General features: G+C 54.4%; 1 protein-coding gene across 1 annotated transcript; it reads right to left on the bottom strand.

The window, feature by feature from the left end:
• Window positions 1–4,164: 4,164 nt before the first annotated feature.
• Window positions 4,165–19,328, bottom strand: RGS14 (regulator of G protein signaling 14). The gene is made up of 15 exons (XM_077757235.1): window positions 19,129–19,328; window positions 12,228–12,249; window positions 11,878–12,059; window positions 11,456–11,548; window positions 11,224–11,367; window positions 10,686–10,829; window positions 10,453–10,564; window positions 10,036–10,148; window positions 9,396–9,599; window positions 7,609–7,685; window positions 7,253–7,379; window positions 7,078–7,159; window positions 6,930–6,976; window positions 6,736–6,850; window positions 4,165–6,468 (listed from the first exon to the last, which is right to left on the bottom strand). The coding sequence occupies exons 1-15, from the start codon at window positions 19,171–19,173 to the stop codon at window positions 6,266–6,268; spliced, it is 1,710 nt and encodes a 569-aa protein (XP_077613361.1). The 5' UTR covers window positions 19,174–19,328; the 3' UTR covers window positions 4,165–6,265.
• Between the last annotated feature and the right edge of the window lie 4,080 nt (window positions 19,329–23,408).

Consider the following 23,408-nt stretch of genomic DNA (forward strand, 5'->3'; position numbering starts at 1 on the left):
GAAGAGCTGAGGTGGCGTTGGGCTTTTCTCAGAAATCCCCTCTTCCACTGCAGCTCCCTTCCTCATGTGGCTCCAGCTCTGTGCTTTCATGCCGGCCTCAGGGACAGACCTGAGGGTGAGGTTGTGAACGGCACATTCTCAGATGGTCGTCCCATGCTCCAACTTCTAGGTTCCAGACCTGAACCTTTGAGATCTGGCTTTGGACTTCAGGTCCTGAGCTCCATGTTCCAGGCCTGGAGCCGTAGGCCCTGTACTATAAATTCTCAGGTGCAAGCTCTGGGTCTGGGCTCCAGGATCTGAGCTCTAGTCTCCTGGCTCCAGTTTCAGGCATCTGACATCCAACAGAGCAGAAACTCTGCTTCTCAGCATTGGGCTCTAGGTTCTGGGCTGCAATCCCTGATCCCAGATTCCAGACTCCAATTCTTATTTTGTTATTATTATTATTTTTAATTTTTTTAACATTTATTTATTATTGAGAGACAGAGACAGAGCATGAGCTGAGGAGGGGCAGAGGGAGGAGAAGACACAGGATCCGAAGCAGGCTCTAGGCTCTGAGCTGTCAGCACAGAGCCCAACATGGGGCTTGAACTCACAAACTGCGAGATTGTGACCTGAGCCGAAGTCGAACGCTTAACTGACTGAGCCACCCAGGCGCCTCTGTTATTTTTTTTTTTTTTAAGATTTATTTTTAACTAATCTCTACACCCAATATGGGGCTCAAACTTACAAACCAGAGAGCAAGAGTCTTAAACTCTAGCAACTGAGCCAGCCAGGTGCCCCTCCAGATTCTAATTTTTTAGACTTCAGGCTCTTGGCTCCAGTTTCTGGGTCTGGGCTTCAGACTCCAGTTCCAGGCTTTGTGCTCTGGGTCTGGGTTCTAGGCTCCAAGCTCTAGTTCCATACTCCAGGTTTTGGGTCTGGCTTCTGGGTTCCTTCAACTCCTCAGCCATAGCGCTGGAAGACAGTGGCTTCCTAGGCTAATGGGTTACTGCTGCCCACCCTTCTTAGCTGGCCAGGGCCTCATTCTGGTAGCCAGCATTCTGGGCTGGCCTACAGGTGGGATGCTAATTCTATGGTACTCCTCCCTGGCTTTCTGCCTCTGTTCTATCCCCAAGCCAGTTCTCTAGAGATAGGAGCTGAGATGGACACGTGTGTTTATGTTCTGTTTTTCTTGGATCCACCAAGACCAGCAGGAACATGAATGGTGGCCCCTGTTTTTGTGTACCAGTATGGGTCTGTGCCTGGCCTGGGCTACTTCTGATTTAATATAACCAACCGAGTGTGCTCCTCCCCCTCTGGGCTTTTCTTTCCCTGTGGAAGCTAAATTCCAGCCTCTAATCTCCCAGAGACTGGAGTCGCCTGACCACCAGGCCAGGCCTCCTGCAGGGTGCACCTTGCGCTCGCTCTTGGAGGTAGGAATGGCTGCCCCTGGGAGCATCTGCCCACAGCTGTGTCAGCACTTCCAGCTGGGCTCCAGGTGAGTAGCCTGTGCCTCTACCTGCCCCCACCCCGGCCCAGAGCCCAGGTCACTGTGTGCTCTGTGCTCGCTCTGTGCCCATCCTATACCACTTTACAGCTAAGGCCGTCAAGAGTGTAAGGGACCAGAGATAAGTAGCAAGTTTCTCCCTTAGAGGCTTAGATCCCATGAGCATCCTCCAGGCAGTCACATCTGCTCTCTCTGCCTGTGTCCTCTGTAAGGTGGGGGTGCCAGAGCTGCAGAGCAGTCAGCAGATGTGTGTTCTCTCCCCTCCTTCACACTGGACACTGGGTGCTGAATGGGTAGGCTGACTCCCCTCCAGTCTTCCCACCTGGTGGGGGGAGGAGAAGCAGTTCCAGTACTTTTCCCAGCCACCAAGGAGTCCAGCTCCATGCAGGGGCTTTGAAAGGACCTGTGGGTTCACCAGGTGATGACTTTTGTCCCTGGGCCTGGACCCCCATCCCTGCAGTGAGGGCCCAGGACCTTGAGGGATTCTGAGAGCGCAAGAGCTGGAAGGAGGGAACTGGGTTTCCCTCAGCCCAGGACAGCTTCAGGGGACATGTTGGGGGATTGTGGCAGAGGGACACAGCAGCCAGCCAAAGGGGGCCAAGGTGGGTGGTGGGCTGAAGCCCCCAAAGGAAGAGTTGGTTCTCCTTCTGGAGAAAGGGATGGTGGCTCAGAGTGACAAAGAAATGGCCTTGGGATGTTCTTTGTGTTATTATAATTATTAGTTTTTAGAAGTGTTTTATTGTTTTTGAGAGAGCATGAGCAGGGGAGGGGCAGAGAGAGAGGGGGACAGCTGCTCTGACAGCAGCAAGCCCAATGCGGGGCACAAACTGATGAACCGTGAGATCATGACCTGAGCCAGAGTCAGATGCTCAACCAACTGAGCCACCCAGGTGCCCCTGTTATAATTATCTTTAGGGGTGCCTAGCTGGCTCAATGGGTAGCTCATACAACTCATGATCTCAGGGTTATGAGTTCAAGCCCCACATTGAGAAGAGAGCTTACTTAAACAAAAAATAAATAAATATTATAATTATTTGTAATTGCATCCTTTAAAAAAATTTTTTTAATGTCTTTTATTTATTTCCGAAAGAGAGAGAGACAGTGTGAGCAGGGGAAGGTCAGAGAGAGAGGGAGACACAGAATCCGAAGCAGGCTCCAGGCTCTGAGCTAGCTGTCAGCACAGAGCCCGACGCAGGGCTTGAACCCATGAACCATGAGATCATGATCTGAGCCGAAGCTGGATGTTTAACAGACTAAGCTACCCAGGCGCCCCTAAAAAAATTGCATCCTTTAAAAAACATTACAGCTAAAGTGAAAGTGTCCTTTACTACTCCCCCCGGTCCTAGTCCCCTCCCCATTTTCATCTGCTTGGCATGTATCTTTCTAGAGCCTTTTCTGTTCTTTCTATATACTTATACATGTGTCTCTGTGTCTGTGGTTCATATAAAGTTATCATGTCATATGCATTGCTCTACTTTCTTTTACCAAACAGTAACATGTCTTGGAGAACTTTCCACATAAGGACATGTGGTACCCAATTCCTTATCTGCTGTGTGGTATTGCAGAGCATAGACACACCACCACCTTTTGTGTTACCCCACAGATTTGGCTGTTTGCCAGTTTTGGGGTCATAGAAACCCTGCAGGGAAGGCGCTCCTGTATGGGGAGTGAGTGATTCTCTGGTGGTAATGCTGGGGTCAGATGCTATGTGTTTTTAATTTTTAGCAGAAACTCCCAAGCTGCTCCCCAGAGCATCCATATCAATGTATCCTTCCCCACCCCCACAGAGGGAGATAGCTTTCCAAAAGGGGTTCCTACAGCATCTGGGCCCTCCCTGGTGTGTGTCCCTGAGTCAGACAGCCTGTGTGCTGGTCGAGCTCCAGCAACAAATTCTTTGCAGGATCCTGGGCTAGTCACTTCCCCTCCTGTAGCCTTGGCTTCATCCCCGCCAGGCTATTTTGTCATGAGGACAAAAATAAGATAAAGGATGGAGCACGCCTAACTTGGGGGCCTGAGTTGATGTGCATTTTTCCTCCCCCTGCAGGGGCTGACATCTATGGAGCCTCTCCCACCTGACCCATGATCCCCTCTATCATGGGGCCATCACATTTTTGGTCCCTGCTGGGTCTTCAGAAGGGCAGGGGTGAGTGAAGGATCTGCCAACTTTGGGAAGATACCCTTCTCTTACCTGGTGTCCCTACCTCTCTATCCTGGCACATGGAAGAGTGTCTCTACCCACAGGGAGAAGCCCCAGGGCCCAGGAAGTGTAAGGGAGGTTCCACAGCTGATTGGGGAAGGGACATGGGTTTGCCTACCCATCTGGCCACAGATGTGATTCTGTGATTCTGGCGCAATGCAGTCCCCTGCCCAGGACCCCCACTGCCCTGCTGTCCCTGCTTCCTTCACTGGGTCTATCTGAGGCTGCAGAATCATTTGTCAGCCCAGTAGGCCAGGGGGAAACAACAATGACTAAGATGGACAAGGTCACTGCCATCAGGGCATGTTTATCATATTGTCCGCAAACAAGTGTGAATAAGTAAACAAGGTCATTACAGAGTGGGATGAGTGCTGTGAAGGAGGAAAAATGGACAGCATGGTAGAGAACAAAGTTGGGGAGCACTTCATATCTGGTGTCAGTCTGTTTGGGCTGCTGTAACAAAAATAACAGAGACTGGGAGGCTTATCCAAAAATTTATTTCCCACAGTTCTAGAGGCTGGAAGTCCAAGATCAGGGGGTCAGCATGTTCAGTGTCGGTGAGAGCCCTCTTCCAGGTTGTAGACAGCCAACTTCTTGCTGTGTCCTCACAGGGTGGAAGGGGTGGAGGAGCCCTCTGCAGTCTCTTTTATAAGGGCACTAGCCCCTCTCATGAGGGCTCCACCCTCATGACCAAGCACATCCCAAGTGCTCTACCTCCTAATACCATCACCTTGGGGCTGCGGTTTCAACACATAATTTAGGGAGAGGGGAACACAAACATTTAGACCATGGCTCAGGTGACAGGGAAGGCTCCACGAGGTGTTCAAGCTGAGATCTTCAGTGAAAGCAAGACTTTTGTGGTTCCAGGTCTCAGAAAACCCACTCAGAGTCACAGGCACATACACACGGCAAGAACGTGTTGGCTTGCCTAGATGAGAATGTCTAGGGGTGGTTGACTTTAGACATTCAGGTAAATTTTGTCAGGAATCTCCCTCCATCTCTGTCCTGCTCTCCTGCATTGGCTTCATTCACATGCAGGTTCTCTCCCTGTGTATCCTCTGTTCAAATCCCTGGGAAGTGGTAAAGGACCAGGACTGGCATTTTCGCTGGGGTCAGAGGATCATCCCTGCACCAAACACTGAATGACCAGGACTGGGACATGAGCCCAGCCCAGCAGCTAGGGAGTCTGGTCAACCCAGCCAAACAAAATGGGCAGAGTGGGTAGAGGGCTGAAGGCCCCCAAGAAAGGCTTGAGGGGGTTAGACTTCTGAAGAAAGGCACATTGGATCAACAAACCCCACTGATCTCTGTCAAGAATTTCAAGGATGAGGTGCAATAAGGGAGTGTGGTGGTGGTGGGGGCAGTTCCTGACGGAGGGGACAGCAAGCATAAAGAACTGGAGTGGGGAAGAGAGTTTGACCTGTCTGAGGTGGTCAGGAGAGCCCGTCACCCCCCAGGTGTCTCCTCAAGGTTCCCATGTCCCCTTGTTTGTCTCGACAGCACTGGGACTGAGTCTGGCTTCTCTGCTCACAAGCTGGGCCCTCCTCCTGGGAGGTCCTCCCCACTCTCCCTCCCTATGTGGGTTACCTAGGGACAGGGATGACCACCCAGCCAAAGCAGGCAAGGCACAGAACCTGGCCCCACCACAACAACCAGTATCCTCTACAAGGCCTTTAATGCATCCAGAGGAGCCCACAGCCATGTCTGCTGAGACACACTCAGTCCCCAGTAGACGCAGAGGACAATAACCAGATGCTGTACTCTACTCAGATCCACAGACTGAGGAACAGTGTGATGACAGGTGGCCGAGGCATGGCTCCCCAGAAGTGCCTCCCCCCTCCCCTTTGCCCCTCCCTCTCCTCTTCCTCCTTTCCTCCCTGTCTCTGTCTCTCACATTCAAACCCCAATACTCTGTGCAGTCAGGAAGAGAGGTTCTGACAACAGGAAGTCGGGGGCACACCTTGAGGTCCCCAAGGGCTTCCTGGCACTGACCCTGGTGACAGAGCGGTGTGGCTTGAGGGGTACACAGGGTAGACTGGCATAGAAGGAACACACCTCATGGGAGAATAATAATTACTATTATAATAACAATATCATACATCCAGGACAAACCCAGCTGCCCTAAGCCAACTGCAAAATCCACATGTCCAGCAGAGCCTATGTGAGTAGTGGGAGGGGCTGCCTGCTTGTACCCCAGGCCTTACTCATACCAGCTCCCTGAGGAGGGGCCAGCCCCTCCTCTGCTCCTTGCTAAGGCTTAGCACAAGGTGGGGAGGCTGGCACTGCCAACACCGCCCCTCTGTGCTGGGCATGCCTGCACCAGAGAGGTTAGGCCCACCTCCCCTCAGTGGCCTGGCAGCGAGGGATGGGTGAGTGAACCTATAAGGGACCAAGTGGTGGCAGCTGTGGGGGTGCGGCTCCTCTGAGCCCACTCTCCACTCCCTTCTGGCCCTTCCTGCGGGCCTGCCCGTGGCAGGAAGGTGCCAGGGACACTCATGGCACAGACAGGGCATGCAGAGCGGGCCCATGGCATGCTTGGCCCACCAGGTGCCATGCAGCCGGCCTGGACTGTTGGGCAGCTGTCAGAGGGCTGAGTGGGCAGTAGAGTCCGAGGGGTCCCCCTTGGGCTGGACCTCTGATTCAGTCTGTGGTGGGGCCTCCTGGGAGTTGGGCCCTTGGACAGGCAGCTGCAGAAATTCTGGAAGCACCAGGTCCTCTTTGCGCAGAAGGCCTCTCTGGTCATGGGCCCCGCTGCTCTGCACCCGATTCAGCAGCTCCACCAGGCCTAGGGGTGGCCGTAGAGTCAAGAAGTCCACCAGAGCAGACCTGCCTATGCTAGCCCACCACTGTCCTGCTGCCCTTATTACAACCACAGCCTCCCCAAATGCCCCCCTCCCACCCTTCAGTCTCTCTGGTCCCCTCACCCCCAATGGACACTGTTCCAGCCCCAATAACATCAAGGTCCCTGCCTCAGACCAAGCCTCTCTGGTACCACCCACCCTCAATGGTCCCCAACCCTTCTGGTCCCTAGCTCCCACCATCCCCAAAGTACCTTCAATATCACAGGTCTGCCGCTTCCCAGTGATACTACTGGGTGCCTGGGCCATCGAGTTGAGGGACAGTGGAGAGGGGTGGGCGGCCTTGTTCTGAGTTCTAGGCTGGCCGCCCTGTGAGAATGTGGAGTCAGAGCCACAACCGGGAGGGGAGGTGCAGTAGGCAGAAGAGGTAGCCCTTTCTCTCGCTCACCTGGCTGCGGCACGGGGCTGTGTCTCCAGCTTCGGGAGCCTTCACACCTATGGCAGAGCGCGCCACCCTTAGTGTTTACCTCCCACTTGGACCCCTTCTGAGCAAGAGCCATCTCCAGGGACCAAGCCCCAGGGCCTTGGTTTTCTACCTGGGAGAGTGTCCAAAACCAGTCTCTGGGCTGCCACCGAGCTCACTAGCTTCCCCAGATCCAGCGGCTGCTTCTCGCCTGGCTGTGGGAACAGATCAGCAGCCCGTTGGACAGGCAGCCCGTTGCCCTCCCCACCCCCGCCCCCGCCCCCCAGCCCTGCTGTCCCCCAGCTCACCAGGCACAGCGCCACCTGTTGCGGGCTCAGGCCGTGCTTCGCCAGAATGGGCTGCAGCGCCTCCTGCAGCCGCTTGGTGGGCTTGGCGGAGATTCGCACAACTCGATCCAGCGCCGCCAACTCGAGCCTGCACGGGACCCTTGCGCTGCGGAACCGCGGGGAGCCGACCCCGCCTTTCCCCCAACCCACCCGGGACAGGCCCAAGAGGGGGTGCAGCCTACACTGGGGAGGTGAGACAACTTGGGGGGATGCTGTTAGCACCAGGGGTGGGACTTGAGAGGGACAACAACAGCCTGAACTGGGACCCAAACGCGTGTTGGGGTCCAGGACCCAAGCCTGGGAGGAGGGGAACTCACTCGAAGGTGATCCTGTTCTCCAGCCGCACTTCCTGGTCCGCCAACACGGCGCAGTCCTGATCCAGGACCAGAGCCTTCTGCAGATGCCAAGCAGGGTCTCAGAGACCTTGCCTCCTCACCCTAACCATCCCAGGGTGGGAAGGAACCACCCCACTTCCACCCATGCCCCCCACTGGGGATCCCTAAGGGTCAGAGTGAAAGGGTGGTGGGCAGGTGAGCGTAGAGATGAGGATGGAGTAAGGCACCTGGCTGGAGTTGAGCCTAGTATGGCCAAGGCCAGGGAGAAGGGTAGCAAGAAGGTTGGACAGCCATGGAGAAGAAACGGGAGTGAGGTGAACATGAAATGGTAATGAGGCTGCTTGGATAAGGAGCAGGCTTAGGTCCTGGATCATGGAGCTGCCTCTTCCTGGGCCAGGCTGGTCCAGGACCCACTTCCTGGATGGCTGCCCCCTTGTCTCCCAGGCATGTGAAATCCATGGATGCATTTACTCCCTCACCACCCACCTTTGATCATCAGCCACCCAGGCCTTGTCCCCTTTTTAACACTTGTCCATTTCTCTCCATCCCCACCTACTAAGGACACTTTGTGTCTCCTCACTACAACAAGAGCCCTTCCCCCAAACCACTGTGATGCCAGAAGGATATAAAGTATCTAGCACAGTGCCTGCCACACAGTAGGTACATAAACAGTAGGTGTAGTGACTACTGCTCCTATAGGCCCTACTTCCTGCACCAGCTCAGGACAGGGAGGCAGCCTCTTTCAGGGACAGGCCTGTGCTGTGCTGCAGGGACAGGTGGAGTGTGGGCGGGGAGTTATATTTAGCAGATGAGAAAGCCCATCTGGGCTTCAGAGGCTGCCCGGGTGGCCTGAGTGGGCAGAGATCCTCCCACTGCCCTCACAGTCCCACTCTCCAGGCCCCTGAACTTGCCCTGCACTTCTTACTCACATCCAGACTTCACTTAAGCTGTTCCCTCTGCCTAGAATGTCTTTTCCTGACAGTTCTGCCAGGCAAACTCCTCCCCATCCTCATCAACAGCTGCCTCTTCCATGAAGCCTTCCCAGAGCCAGCCAGAAGGGCCTACCATCCCCCCAGGAACTCTCTGAAACTTCGGCCCCTCTTTCTGATCACATCCTGCCTGGCTTACCTCCAGCCTGTGGACCTGGAGGACAGAGCTCTGGCCTGGGTCCCTCTGCTCACCCACCTGGCAGGGCCTTAGGCCTTATCTGGGAGAATGAAATCCTGCAGGACCTCCCTGGAATGCAGCATTTTTTCTTCAAATCTCCCTTACTGGATGGTTTGGTTTAAAGTGCATCCTCCCTCCCCCCCCGCCCATTTCCTCTGTAAAGCTTAAGTCTAGTTTGCACCTCAAGAAAAGTTTTTCATGGGCTACGTGCGTTTGGGTGCCTCTGATGGCCATTTCAAAGATGACCAGTAGGAACTCTGGGGGTGATGGGGGAAACCCAGCTCAGGCAGTGGTTCTCCCCGACTCTCTCCCCCAGAGAATCACAGTGAAGATAACGGTAAGGCTGGAAACCAGGAGGAGAATGGGTTGGGGAAAGGATTTTCATGGGATGATAGTGGAAGTCTGAGTTTGAGGGGTTGGTGCTGGGTTGATTTGGAGCTGGGCATGGGGGAAGGGGCAGGGTTGTGCTGGGGTTGGAATTAGGAAGGGGATGAGGATGGGAATGGAATTGGGGTGGAGGTCAAAGCTGAGCAGAGACAGGAGTGGGGTTGGGGTCAAGATCAGGAAGAGAGTTAGAGTTGGGGTCCAGGCCAGGTCCACACCTGCTCATTGCCCACCAGGTAGACCTTGATGTCAGGTAGAGAGAGGCCTCGTTTCTCACAGATGCCTGCCAGCATGGCACGGATGGTGAGGCCAGGTCGGGCCAGGGCCAAGGAGGCTGTGCCATCGGGCAGGTACACGCAGCAGTACTTCCCTGGCCTGCTTTCACTCTCACCTTCTGTGCTCCCAAGGCTTTTCCGGTGGCTCTGATTCAGGGCAGTAGTGGAGGGAAGGTCATGTGTACACATTCAGGGACATGCAGAGAGTTACACAGGCAGGTAAGCCCACTGAGGCGCACACATGCACACACATGCCAAAGGGCACACTTTTAGGCAGGCAGAGATACTCCTATGGCAACATATGTATGCACACCCAGGCATAAGGGCACCCAGAGACAGGTCCTCCCACTGACCCCCCCACATCTGCTGTGTACACCTGGGCCCCCACACGTGTGCACACACACACAAAGGGAATGCACATCCATGCCATGCATGGGGCCCACTGTAGCGAGGACAGGAAGAAAGTGAGGAGGCTAAAGGGTTGGCAGCCGGAAGACGTAGGTGGGAACCATGACTAGGGATGATGGTGGCCACACAAAGGGGCATGAGTAGTGCACGTTGTCTCCCCCAGCAGCCCTCTCACCTCAGATTTGCTGCTGACAAAGGCAAGGAAGCCGAGGTCCAGACTGGCAGACGAGTTGAGGGAGCCCTGGGACTCTCTGCGCAGGGCGGAGTTTGGGGCCCCGCCTACTAGCTCTAGGGGAGAGGGAGCAGTGAGCAGAACAGCCCATCCTCCCTACACCCCTTCTCCACCGCCAGGCGGACTCCGCTGGAGCCCTCCAGCAGGGGTCTAACGCGGCTTGGAGCCTTGGAAGTGTTGCTACTGAGGCGGCTTCCCAAACTTCCGGGCTCTAGTCTGGAAACCGAACCACCGGGGGAACGTGGTGGTTCCAGAGTATTTCGGTTTTCACAGATTTACAGACAAATAGGAGGAAGGCGGCATTCTCAAAGCTTGCCCAAACTCCCACCCCGACTCTTCTCTGTGGCCTCCGACCCTCACCCTTGCGGAAAGACTTGCGGAGCGGGCGGCCCCCAGAGCCCTCAGCGGAAGTCTGGTGCCCCAATTCCTCCACGCCCAGTGGCAGCGACTTCCCGGGCTTCAGCTTCGGTTTCTGCGGGTAGAGGAATCCAGGCGCTGGCTCGGGGCCGGACCCCAGCCTACGTGCAGAGCGTGGACACACCCCTACAGATCTGCACCCGGCCCCACCGCCTCCCGCTGCGCCTCGTCCGCACCTTCCTCGTGGCGTCAGGGCTGCCGGGGCTGGAGGAGCCGGGTTCCCGCAGGGGGCGTCCCTCGGCCTCCGCCAGGAGACACTCGCGGTACAGCGGGGACTTGACGAAGCGCGCATAGCTGTCGAACTTCATCAAGTTGAAGATCTGCGGGACCCGCGCCAGGGCGGTGAACCGGAGGGGGCGTTCGACTTGCCCCCAGCTTACCTGGCCCAGCCCTCAGGGTTGGCTGGGTCCCCAACCTAGCAGCTGAGACTTTAGCCCCTCCCACGCAACTCCTTGATCTATCTAGCCCAGGGCCTACTCTTGGCCCAGCCTCGAACTCTGCTAGGCTCCGCCCCTAGCCCCTGCTTCACCGCAGCCTCTGGTACCGCTCTCTGACCCGCGCCCTGCCCCGGCATTTTACTTTGGTGCAGGCATCCAAATTTGCCCCTCGCCCTGGCCGCTCCAACCCCATCCCACCCCTGACAATCCCACCTCCTGTCCTTTCTTCCAAGGCCACGCCCCCTAATCCCAAGCCAAGACCCCTGGGAACACTCACCTGGAGCTGCTGTGCCCGGAACATGTCCGGTCGTGGCTCTGCCAGCACCTCCTCGCCTAGCCAGGCCTGCCGGTCGATGTTCACTGGGCTCAGGGCCTGGCTGGACAGAAACTCCTGGTAGATGTGGCGGGCCTCCTGGGCAAGCTGTTGCAGAAGGGACAGGAGAAGGTCAGGGGCATGACCCAGGCTCTGGTCCCACCCACCGCTCGGCCCCTGCTCCCCTTTCTCCCACCTGCTGGGTGTCGCTGGCTGGGATCTGTTGGAAGCGCTCGCAGGCCTTCCAGAAAGTTACATTCTCAGCGCTGAACTCCTTCTTCAGGAACTCCTGGTGCACAGATGGAGGAGGCAGTCAGAGACACAGGGACTCAGTCAGGGGATGCGGTCAAAGAGATTGGGGTAAAGATAGGGCCGAGAGGCCAAATCAGAGAGATAGGGCACAGAGAGAAAATGAGAAGCAGAGACAAGGAAAGTTCCCTGCTGACAGAAGAAGAAGAAAGTGCCAAAGAAAGGCTGGATGAGGCAGCTGGCACAGGAATCCCATTCTGGCCAGCTTGAAGCTCCATCCATATCCTCTCCCATGCCGGCCACCCTACCCCCAACCCCCACCATGGTGGCCACTGCCATCTGCCCTCCCTACCCCATCCCAGGGCTTACAGTGAAATAAGCCAGCCCCAGCGGGTCCTGCAGCAGCCGCTCGAAGGACAGGCCCCAGCTGGCCACAGGCTGATCCTCGTTGGAGAAGGGGCTGCTGGGACCACTGGGGAGGCTGTGGATACTGAGAGAGCTGCCTCGGCCCTCACCCTGGCCCTGGGGCCCTGCTGTGCTGCTGCTCAGCTCTGTAGGGGGATGGACAAATGGTGGTGAGCCTTGTGGCCTTCCCCAGCCCCTGGCCCAACCCCATCTGTAGGTATTTTCCCTGGAAAGATAGCAAGGGGTGTCCCCACCCTTTTTCACATACCCTCCCCCACCCCAGGTAGGCCCCCTCTGTACCCTCTGTCACTTACCTCCATCTGAGACAGCCAGAACCTACAAGAGACCCAAGGTAGACAGTCAGACCAGGGTAGATTCTCAAGGGACAGTTCCGGGCTCAGGCCCCTAGACGGGAGCTGTGTTCTCCTCCCCCTGGAGGGCCATGCTGGGCATTCCCAGCCAGGTCGCTGCTTGTCAGCGTTTTTCTCAGGGTACTCCTGGCTCCCCTTCCATCATGTGCCAAACACTGTGTGATGGAACCTATGCCAGTTACTTTCCATTTGCCCCTGCTTCCCTCCTCCCTCAGCACTTGCTGGGTAAGCCCAGATGTACAGCATGGTGAGGATCGGCACAGACTTTGAATCTTGTCTCTGCCATTTACTAGCTGAGTGACTCGTTACTTGTCTCCATCTGTAATAGGGGATGATGATAATAATAGTAACTTACTTCCTGGGACTATTGTGAGGATCAAATCAGTTTAATACCATTTCCAGCATTTAGAACAATGCCCAGCATGTGGTAAGTGCTATATCAATGTTTGCTGGTATCTTTGAGGAAGGAAAGGTGTCTCTATAGCCAGTGATCTCCTTGTTGCACCTGTTGCCTCTTGGAGCGGAAGACCCTGAGAGACCATGGGCCCCACCCCACTTTGGGTGGGCCCAGGATGCTATGTTATAATATAGAGCAGTCATTCTCAAACTCTAGTGTGCATTAAAATGACCAGTAAAAACCCACCTCCAGCGATTCTGGCTAAGGAGGTCCAGGATGGGGTCTGAGGCTCTCCATTTCTAACATGCTCTCAGGCAATACTGATGCACTGGTCCATGGACCACATTTTGAGTAGCATTGCTGTAAAGATGAACTTCATCTGTCCCCCCGCCCGCCACATACAACTCCGACTTCTCTGGGAATCCAACCATTAGTGAAATAGAAAAAAACCCTCCTTTCAAAATGACTCTTGCAGTGGTTTCCCTTAGTCTTCCTACCTTCCTAGCAGCTCCTCCAGCTTCCTTCTCATCTCCTACCCACGCAAGATGGCCTCTACCCCTCCCTGACTCTGTCCTGGGTCCTTTCCCCCCTCCCATATCCCCCCCACTCTGTCCTGGGTCCTTTCCCCCTCCCATATCCCCCCAGATCCAAACTCACATAGCCAACTTCCTGCTAACATCTCTTCCCAATGTCCCACAAGCCCTTCCAACTCAGCCAGTCCCAAGGGGTAAGCCACCTCTGCCACTACCAAAGCAGGGCATCAAATCAGTTTCCCTACATCCTGTCTTTTTTCTCCCCACCCGGGCCCCGTTTTCCTCCCTCCCTCTCACATCCTATTCTCACTAGTCTTGTCACAGGAGTTTCTACCACCTGTCCCTTTGTTACATCCCCACTGGAAACAGGTCTGCAAACATCTCCCCCAGGAAGCCTCTCCCTGCCCTCCTATCTGAGATCTCCCTCTTGCTCCCCACTCTCACCTGGAACACTCAGGTCCCACATCTGTGGGCCAGAGCTAGCCTGCAAATATGTTAGAACATAATATCTTGGCCCTCGGACTTTTTTTGTTTTAAGTTTAAAAGTGTTTCCCACATTTAAAAATCAGGAGTTTTACATAAACTCCTGTGATGCTCAGCTACCCAGAGCTGCTTCCCAGCATGACAACTTTGTCTGGCATTGAACAGCAACTGTCTTCCCTACAAGGGGCTCATGCTCTCTTCAGAGGTCTCTGAGGCCAGAGTGCCTCATTTACTTATGGAGACAGGTGCTGCCCCAGACCACCTGAGTTCAATTTGTGCTGTGTGACCTTGCACCAGGCACCTCACGTCTCTGTGCCTCAATTTCTTCTTCTGTAGACATGGGGTAAATACTCCTGATTTCAAACGATTGCTGTGACTAAATAAGTTAAATATATAGATAAGGAACTCAGAACACTATCTGATATGTAGTAAGCTGTCACGGAACGTTACTGTTATTGCTGCTGTTACATTAGTCTTGGTGTTTGACGGTGCTCCACTTTCAATTTGCTAGCCCTGCTATGGAGGAAAGAGCACAGGAGTTGGAGTCTGTCAGACCCAGAGTCAAATCCCAGCTCTGCCCTTTTCCAGTTTTATGCTCTCGGGCTCCTCCCTAAGCCTCATCTCCCACCTAGAGTGTGGAGGTGAGACGTTGCTGGAGAGGAAAGTTTGCACAGATCAGAGCGTGGCTCAGCGAGCCCACTCGCCAGCGCACCAAGCCCTGCGCACCCTCCCGCGCCCCGCCCCAGCCCTCGCCCTCCTGCCTCTGCACTCCCCATGTGATGGCTTCTTCCCTTTTCCGAGTCAGCTCCAGGGGCTGCTGGAGAGCGTCCCAATTCCTGGGGTGAGCGAGGAGGACGAGCTGAAGCCCAGGGTACCTTCCAGCCTGCTCCTTCCATTCCTGGCAGCTCTACTTCTGCCCATACCTGCCTGTCCCAACTGCTCTGTGGCTTTGCCACCCTCAGGGCTGCTCTCACCACCGTTTGCCAGTCTCCAGGAACCATCCTGCCTCCCCCTTCGCAGTGGGTGGGCGCCTGGCCGCCTCCTCCCCACCCACCAAGCCACTGGCCTCTCTGGCCTGCGCTCCATCCCGGGGCTCAGATCCACGCTGTAGCTCGGAGTCCCCAAGGCTGCTGGGGCAGGCCTGGAGCCACAGACTGGGCAAAGGCCCCTGGGGCAGAAGCCAGCCCACACTCCTATTTTGTTTTGTTCTTGACATTATGTTGAATTGCCTGTGTGTGTCTTTAGGTGGGACTGGCTCTCAGGTGGTGGCCAAGCTCCCTGCCCTGCAAAGTGGAGCAGTTGCTGTGTTACAGCTGAAGCAAGCAGCCCGGGGCCTGACTAATGAACCCCTTCAGCTTCCCCCATCTCCCTCCTCCTCACTGCACCCAACACTTCATCAAACTTTTCTGGGTTCCCCACACCCCTTCACACCCCTGCTTCCTGTTTCTCTGCTTTCTCTTGCTGGGGGTCTGCTCCTGCTCCCACTCTCCTCACCGAACTAACTGCTCTCCAATCTCTCCTTGCTGACATCAGTCACCTACAAACACCAGCAGTTGCCCTGAATCCTCCTGCCTACCACACTTCTGCCCACCCACGTCTAGGCCTCTCTCTCCCTAGGATATGGTAGCTCCCAGAGGGCAGGCCTGGTTTACAAAGGAAGCCAACCCGAAGTCCCTCTCATGAAGCACCCTCCTTGCTCTGGGGCTAGCAAGCAGCCATCAGGGCCCTTGCAGTCCTCCTCTGCCAGTCCATGAGGCCCCAGCACCTCCTTCATCAGGGATCCTTTACCTCTGAACACCCCATATCTGTGGCCAGCAAGTCACCCTTCTCGGTCCCTCCTGCCCCACTGGTTGTTGATACATATAGTCGGGGCCAAGATGGCATAGGGATAAAGATATCCAGAGGTGCGAGAGAGTGAGGACGGAGTTCAATTTCAGTTCCACCATTCAAGGACAAATAACTTCTTCTTCTGGACCTCGGTTTCCCCCAGGTAGAAGGGGGCTTGGCATTTCCAGCTTCTCGGGGCGGCTAGGAAGGGTGAGTGAGTGTGTGAAAGCAGCTGGCATGGAGCCGTCAGGAACTCCGCTGACCAGGGCTCCCACCTGCCCAGGCTGCCAGGCTTAGGGAAGTTGTGCTGAGTAGGGCCTGCCTTGCCTCACCGTGGCTTGCCTGAGGAGAAGTGGTGAGTGAATGGGAGAAAAGGGGAAGAAAGGATGAGGAAGGGTGTGGTAGAAGGTGAACCCCCGACCCATGGTCAGGCCTCAGTTTGCCATAATTTTTTTCTTAAGGCTGGCAGAGCCGCTGGTATCTAAGAATGCGAAGGTGAGTGTGGAAGGGCAACATTTCTGAGCTCTACTTGTGTGGCAGACACCCTTGGACAATACACATCCATGTTCTCACTCTATCCTGAAATCCTTATCCTGTGTGGCAGGTATTACTACCCCCATTTTACAGATGAGGAAACCTAGGCCCAAAGAAGTCATACGGTGGGGAAGTGGCTAAGCTGAAGTTAGAATCCAAGTGTGTCTGCCTTTGGAGCCTGAGGCATTCCTTCCACCTAGCTGCATCCCTGAGTGGACAGGGGATGTACCGGGGGAGCTGGCAGGCAAAGTCAAGCAGGGGTAAAGAGCCCAGGGGGTCCTCTTGAACTGGGCCCTCTGGAGGGGTCAGACCTCAAAGGGAGGGTCAAATTATTTAGCACCTTCTGTGCTGGGAACTCTGTACCATCAACTCATTTCGTCCTAGTTAGGGGAAATGGAGGCCCCAAGATCCTCTCTGGCTATGTGCACAGGGAACCCTGGGTGCCTGCCCCCCTCGGCCTGAGCCAGTCCTGTGGAGCTGAACCCTAGCCCTGAGCTGGATGCCAAGAATACAGGCAGAGCTACAGTAGGCTCTGCTTTGCAGGTCTCCCCAAGTGGGAAGACTACATGGGGTCCCTGAGAGCAACAGGATATTATAATCCCTCCTCTCCAGGCTTTAGGCCCAGCTTCCCCTTAGGTCATGTCCCTGTACACACACCCTGGGTTTCCCCATAACCAGACCCTTCCCCATGCCATCCCCTCCTCCAGATAGCATATCCAAGAACTCGATGCACAAAATGAGACAAGAAGTCAGTTCTCCCTCCTCAGGTCCTCCTCAAGCTTTCTCTACCCTGGACCCATGGGTCTTACCCAAATCTGATTCTCTTCTGGTATTTGTACCCACATTTTTTGCGCCTTGCCCGACTGGGAGCTGCTTGAGGGCAGGGGCTAGGGTGATGGGTTTGGGTCTTCAGTGCCTAGGACAGGGCCAGCATAGAGCAGACCAATGGAGGGGTTGTTGAATGAATGACTGCATGAACAAATGAAGTGGCAATTGGGGTCGTGTGAAGATGTCTCTGGGAGGGGGCTGGGAGCCATCTCTAAGTGACAGGTTTCATTGCAACTGCCTGACAAGCTGAGTGGCAGAAAGCCGAGGCTGGCAAACGAAGCCGCCGCCTCAGCAGGGAATGATGGCAGCGGTGGGTGGGGGTGGTAGCAGGGGGAGGAGGGGGAAGACAGAGCCAGGCAGTTCTGGGAGGTGGGAGAGCAAAGGCATTGAGTCAGACAGGGTTCAGATGCAGGCCCTTCTACCTGCCGGCTGCTTTCAGCATGTCATTTAATCCTCTGAGCCTCCCTCGAGAGGTTATTCATGGAAGGAGCCTGACTCCTGGTCCACAAGTACTGTGTCATAGATGCTGATGCCTGTCCACCCCTCCCCGTGTCAGCTGCGCATGGCCTCCAGATAGCATATCCAAGCTGACCAGTGGCCAGCAAGCAGCCAATCTGTGACCCTCAGGATTCTAACAGGTGACAGGGAGAGTTCAGAACAGGCCCAGGAAGGGCAAAGATAAACCTGTGTGTGAAGGTTGCTGCAAGGAGCCAGGGCACCTATGAGCTTGCCAGGGTTGGGGGCAGTGGGTGCCCTCCCTGCTCTGAATGACTTTTGGGTAGAGAAGCCATGGGCTGATGTGGGAGGGACAGAGGCTGGGTGTGTCCCTGGGCACCCTCAGTTGCCCTGCAGTTCTGGGCACTGCTCAGAAGCACCAACCCAGTACCAGCCCACCCCATCTGGGGTGGTCGTGGGAGTGGCCCAGTGTCCTTGGCCTGGACACCCTAGTGTCATGCCTCCGGGTTGGAGTGAGAGGACTGTAGGTTTTTGAACTTTCAAAGTTAGGTTAATGGCAGAGACAGACAGTGAGGTGGGGGACTGGGCCAGCTTGGAGGGGTTTGCCTCTCTCCCACCCAGCTAGCCTGGGGCTGGGCAACAAAGAGACACCGGGTAAAGGAGAAGTGGAGAAAAGTCTTGGGAATTAGGAGGGAATTAGGAGGGTAAAACCTTGGTTCCTGAGTGAGGAAGGGGACCAATGAAGAGGCTCTGAGAATGAAGGGAGGCATGGGGCTGACATTTATGGAGCCCCCACAATGGGTCAAGGGCTCCATATTCATCATTCTACTTAGTCATCTCAACAGCCTTTGAGATCTGTTCCAATTTCCTCATTTTATAGGTGAAGACACTGAGGGTCAGAGAAGAGCCCTAGTAAGGGACAGCAGAGCCAAGAGTGGAACCCAGGTCTCTCTAGACCCATTGGCCTTGTCCCATAGTCCTAGGCTGGGGCTAGGTTAGAGGCTAGGACACTGTCTGGACTTCCTGGGGCTGGGGTTCTGCCAAGCGGCTTGGTATCCTAGGGAGAAAAGGAAGGCCCAGCGCAGCTTACCCCATCAGTTGAATGAAGAAAGAATCTGGACTGTCCAAGGGCAGCTCTGATTTGGAGGCAAAGCAGCCAGGGAGAGGCTCTAGGGGGTGGGGCAGCAGCAGTAGCCAGGGCATCCTAGTGTCCAGCTACTCCCACCCTTCCCGGTAGCCCAGGAATAGAAAAGACAAGGTGCACCAGGCTGGCCTGACCCTACTGACCCATCCCAGGCTGCCCAAAGACTACTGTTTCTGGCAGGAAGCCTCTGAAGCAGGTCTAGCTGAAGAACAGTGACCCACTGAAGGTTGCCCCTTACCTGACTTTGGGCATCAGGACATGGGATGAGGAGGGGAAGGCTGAGGCTAAATGAGATGTGGGGGCCTAGGTCACTGTGGGGGTGTGCAGGGATCAAGGGCCATCCTAGGTCTCCCAGCCCGGATGGTGCCAAAGCGGCAGGAAAGGAAGCAGTGAGTACCAGAAGCCTATGACCGCCGTACTCTGCTCTCATGCCCAAGGTTGCCCCAGGTCCCCAGCAGGGCCATCTGGAAGGTCCTACGGCAAGGGCACCAGATCCCACTGCTTGCTCCTGTCTGTACCCAACTTCTCCCACCCGCTGGCAGCATGCAGGCTCTTGCCCAGCCCTGCCGGGCGTGCCTCCTGGGCTCCACCCTGGGTGTGCCCACCCCCTCCCCACAGGCCTGGCCTGGAGCCCATACTCACCATGCGCCCGTTGGGGACGCCCAGGTGCTTGGGCTTCCCCGGCATGCCGCTGCTGGTTCAAGGGTCCCTGCCGTGAGGAGTGGCCACCATGAGGACTGTGGGCAGCCCCGGCCAGAGCTTGCACGGTGGCAGGCAGGCAACAGAGAGAGCCCGACTCTGCTCCTGCGGGCCCTCACATCCTGAAACACCAGCTCACTACCTCTTTTCTCTGCCACAGGAAGTGTCTCTATAGAAACCGAACCACAGAAAGAAGCAAGGTCTAAGTGAGCGAACGCCTCTTCCTACACACACACACACACACACACATACACACACACACACACGTTCACATGCACACACACATGCCACAATGCACTCTTAGCAGTGCCCCACACAGTCACCAACACATAGCCAGAGGCCTCTATGTGTCCAGGAAATAGCCCATTCTGGTCTAGCCCAGCCCAGGGAGCTCCAAGTTCATGTCTGGGCACACAGAAGTGTGTGCTCATACACTTAGTCACCTTTTTGCACCCTGACAGGGGCTTCTGTGGTCATGTGTACATATGCACCAAGTATACACACAGGTACTTTACTCAGGGCACACTTACCTCACACTGCTGTGTGCCGGGCATATGCACACTCAATACCCCTCCCCCAGGCAGTTGTGCACTTGCAGAGTTACTATCTCTATCCCCAGATACTTCCCAGGCATGTGCCCGTGTGCACAGACAGAAGGATACCTTGCATGTGTGGTCATACACACACAGACCACCCGGGTGTGCTTGTTATAAACACACACTCTCCCTTCATCAGAAACACCTGGGTGTATGGATAGTCCCTTGGACAGAGGCACAACTGCATATAGGTGTCTAAGTACTCAGCCACCCCAGTGACGTGTGCAAGCAGGTATGCACAGGCTTACCCACCCAGGAAGGGGATTGGATTAGTTGCATCTGTGTGTGATACGTGTGTACTCATCTTCACCCACATAAAAGTTCCACCTGGGTGTAGTACTGTTGGCTGAAGGGTGACATCCTGTCCTCCCAGCCCTGACCCAGTACCAGCTGAACTCAAGCCCTTTAGCCAGAGTACTCAGTTTGCCTCTTTCTCACACAGGCATGTACCCACTACAGGACTTGTGTTTTTACCTTAAGTATGGGCTTAGAGCCCTCAAGTCCCCCACCACTCTGGTTTGGCCACCTCTACTGTTTTTTTACCCTTTACACTACTGCCCCTTTCTAGGGCTGTGACCTGAATCCTTCAGTGCAGAAGGTGACTGACTCTTCACCACGAATTCATGTCCTCTTCCTCCTGGGCACATGGTTAAACTTTACATTCCCAGGCTCATTTGCAGTCAGGTGTGGCCATGTGACTAGTCCCACCCATTAAATGTGAGTGAAATGATGTGTGCCATTTCTGGGCCAAGACTTTTAAGTAGTGTGTGCCCTCCACATTCTTTCTTTCCCCTGTAACTTGGCTGGATGCAGAAGATGATGAGGCCTTAAGGGATTGTGGAGCCACAGAAGAAAGGAGATGGTCTTAGTATTCGGTCACAAAGGTAAGCTACCCATTAACCAGGAACACTAGCTTTGCACTGTTATGTGAATGAGGAATAAACTTTGTGCCCTTATACACATTACAGTCTATTTTTGATAGCAGTTAGTGTTACCTTACTTTATATATCTCTTCACCCAGCGCTGACTCACCTCTTTCCAGACACCTTGCTCGAGGCTATCCAGATAGAGGGATTCAGTCAGACTTGGTATGCATATTGGGGGTTGATTTGGAGCCTAGAGCATTACCAGTAGTGGTCTTAATAAGGTGCATGACAATGTCAGTGTGCCTGTGAAGGTTTTATAGGGTGTATGATGTCAGTGGAGACAGCTTGTCTGTCTGCTGGGCCATGGATCTGGGCCTGGGCTTCATAGAAGGCATTACCACCTTACAGGGGCTTCTCCTAACTTCATTTGATCCTCACAACCTCTTTGTGAGTGGTGCTCATTATTTCCATTTTAAATAGATCAGGAAACAGACTTGGAGACAAGTGAGTTCCCCAAGGTTACACATCATGTCAGAGGCTGTTAAGTTGTGAATATGTGTGCCTGGGTGCCAGGAGCTGGGCCTGGGCCATCACAAGCACAGGTGCCAAGACCTCATCTTCCTCCCTGAAAAGGCCCATTTACAGCCTCAGACCCCTGCTAAGGTCATCCTCTCCTCTCCCCACCTCTGCCCTATGGATGCCAGTTTTCCCTTTGACCACATCTTTACCCCAGGGACCCCAGCCAACTCAGAACTTCCTACCTCTTAGTCCTTATCTAATTTTCTCCACTCCACAAGAGCTGTGGGGTACCTCCAGCCCACAGAACATTGTTCTCAGCTTCTCTCTCCTTGGTTTCCCACAGTGGCTCAATTACTGAAAGCTGATCCCCCTTCCTTCCGGAGATTTCCTGGGCTCAGGCCTTGTTGTCTCTCATTTGGTCGTAATGACCTTCTACTCAGTCTCCTCATCTGCTATGCCCTGCCAATCTTTTCTCCTCCCCATAGCCGGAGAAAACCATGTTGACCACTCTCATGCTTAAAACCATCCCAGTACTTTCTGGAAAAAGGCCATGTTCCTTAGCTGGGAAATTGAAGGCCCTTCAAGTTGTGGCCTTAGCTACATCCTCCTTCACCTCTCCTCAGCCATTCTGAACTGCTTTCATCCCATATGTTTCCGGGCATCCCTCTGGGCCTTTGCATCTCCTGTTTCGTCTGCTGAGAATGCCTTTCCCCTTGCTGGTAAACTGGTAAACTCCTACTCATTCTTCTTTAAAACCCAGATCCGTTTTAAAGCAAATATTGTTTGTTCTAAACAGTGCCAAGCACTGTTGTAGTTGCTGGGGATGCAGAAGTGACCATAACCGATAAAAATCCCACCCTTCCTAGCGGTCTAGTGGAATATACAGATTCCTGTTTGTATAGATATAGATAACCTCTGGAAGGCAATGTCCTTAGGGAGGGGAGTGGCAGGGGACTTTTGTTGGATTATTTATCTGTACTACATATGTGAGTGTGTTACTTTAATAATAGGCTTATTAAAAATATGTGATCCAGAAAAGACGTCTCAGCACTTAACCCTGATAAATTCATTCATTCCAATGAGCAGCTTCTCTATTAACCAGGAGTCAGCTGCTTAACCGAGTGAGCCACCCAAGTGCCACCCAGGTGCTGTGAGGGGCAGCTTCTTTAAATAAAGGAGCAACCAACAAGTGATCCCCAGTGCCCCTCTGATCTGAAATAGTGGTCATTAATTCAAATGTCTAGAGGGGCCAGAGGTGCTATAAATTAGTAGTCAGTGGGGAGGCTAGCTCATCAGAGGAAAGCCTTTGTGGGGCTTCATGGGCCTAGTGTGGTGGGATCTTCAGATTTTCCTGAAAAAAAAAAAATAAAACCCAGCAATTTGCATTTCTAATGTGGATCTAAGTCTCTCAAGTTAAAAATATTGAGGGGTACTCGGGTGCTCAGTTGGTTGGGTGTCGGACTCTTGATTTTGGCTTAGGTCAAGATCCCAGGGTCATAGAGCTGGGAGTTGGGCTCCATGTTGGGTGTGGAGCCTGCTTAAGATTCTCTCTCGTTCTCTGCCCCTCCCCCACTCACATTCTCTCCCTCTCTTCCTCATCCCCCAAAATCCCACAAAAACCAAAACAAAAATATTGATATTTAAATCATGTATTGAAATAGCATGAGTCAGTAAAACAGAGCCAGCAGTTTTTGACCTCTGGTCTTCAGCCAGCTTTCCTCAACCTTTTAGGATTGCTTCCAGCTACAGAAGATGGGCACTGAGATGGTTTGGATCCAGATGGGTCGCATATTGTCACTGGGGCCCCGGGACAGGATTCTGGTCTGCTCCTATTGCTTAAACTCTACTGGGCATGAGGAGCTGGGGCTGCGTACACCCTCTACTTCTCCAAAGGCATGATGCTGGCCAGAGATGGAGCCAGGGACGGCTAAAGGGAAGCTAGCCAGAGCCACCCAGTGAGTCTGAGGGAGCACAGGAGTTGGAGTTCAGGCATCCGCCTTCAACTCTGAGCTCTTTCGCTCGGGACTGGGAAACGTTACTCTAGAGACGCGATCACCGGCCGGTGAACAGTATAGTTAATAGTATTCGTCTGTCCAACCTGTGCGAAAGGCCCAAAAAACTACAAGTCCCAGCATGCCTCGCTTCGCAGAGGACCCTCGCGCTGCCCCCGACTCAAACCATCTCTCTGTTCCTCATTGGCTCACAAGCTTAACGTGCTGTTCCATGATTGGTTGCGGCTCTT

This window comes from Crocuta crocuta, unplaced genomic scaffold (assembly GCF_008692635.1).
Source record: "Crocuta crocuta isolate KB4526 unplaced genomic scaffold, BGI_CrCroc_1.0 scaffold131, whole genome shotgun sequence".
NCBI classification, from domain to species: Eukaryota; Metazoa; Chordata; class Mammalia; order Carnivora; family Hyaenidae; genus Crocuta; species Crocuta crocuta.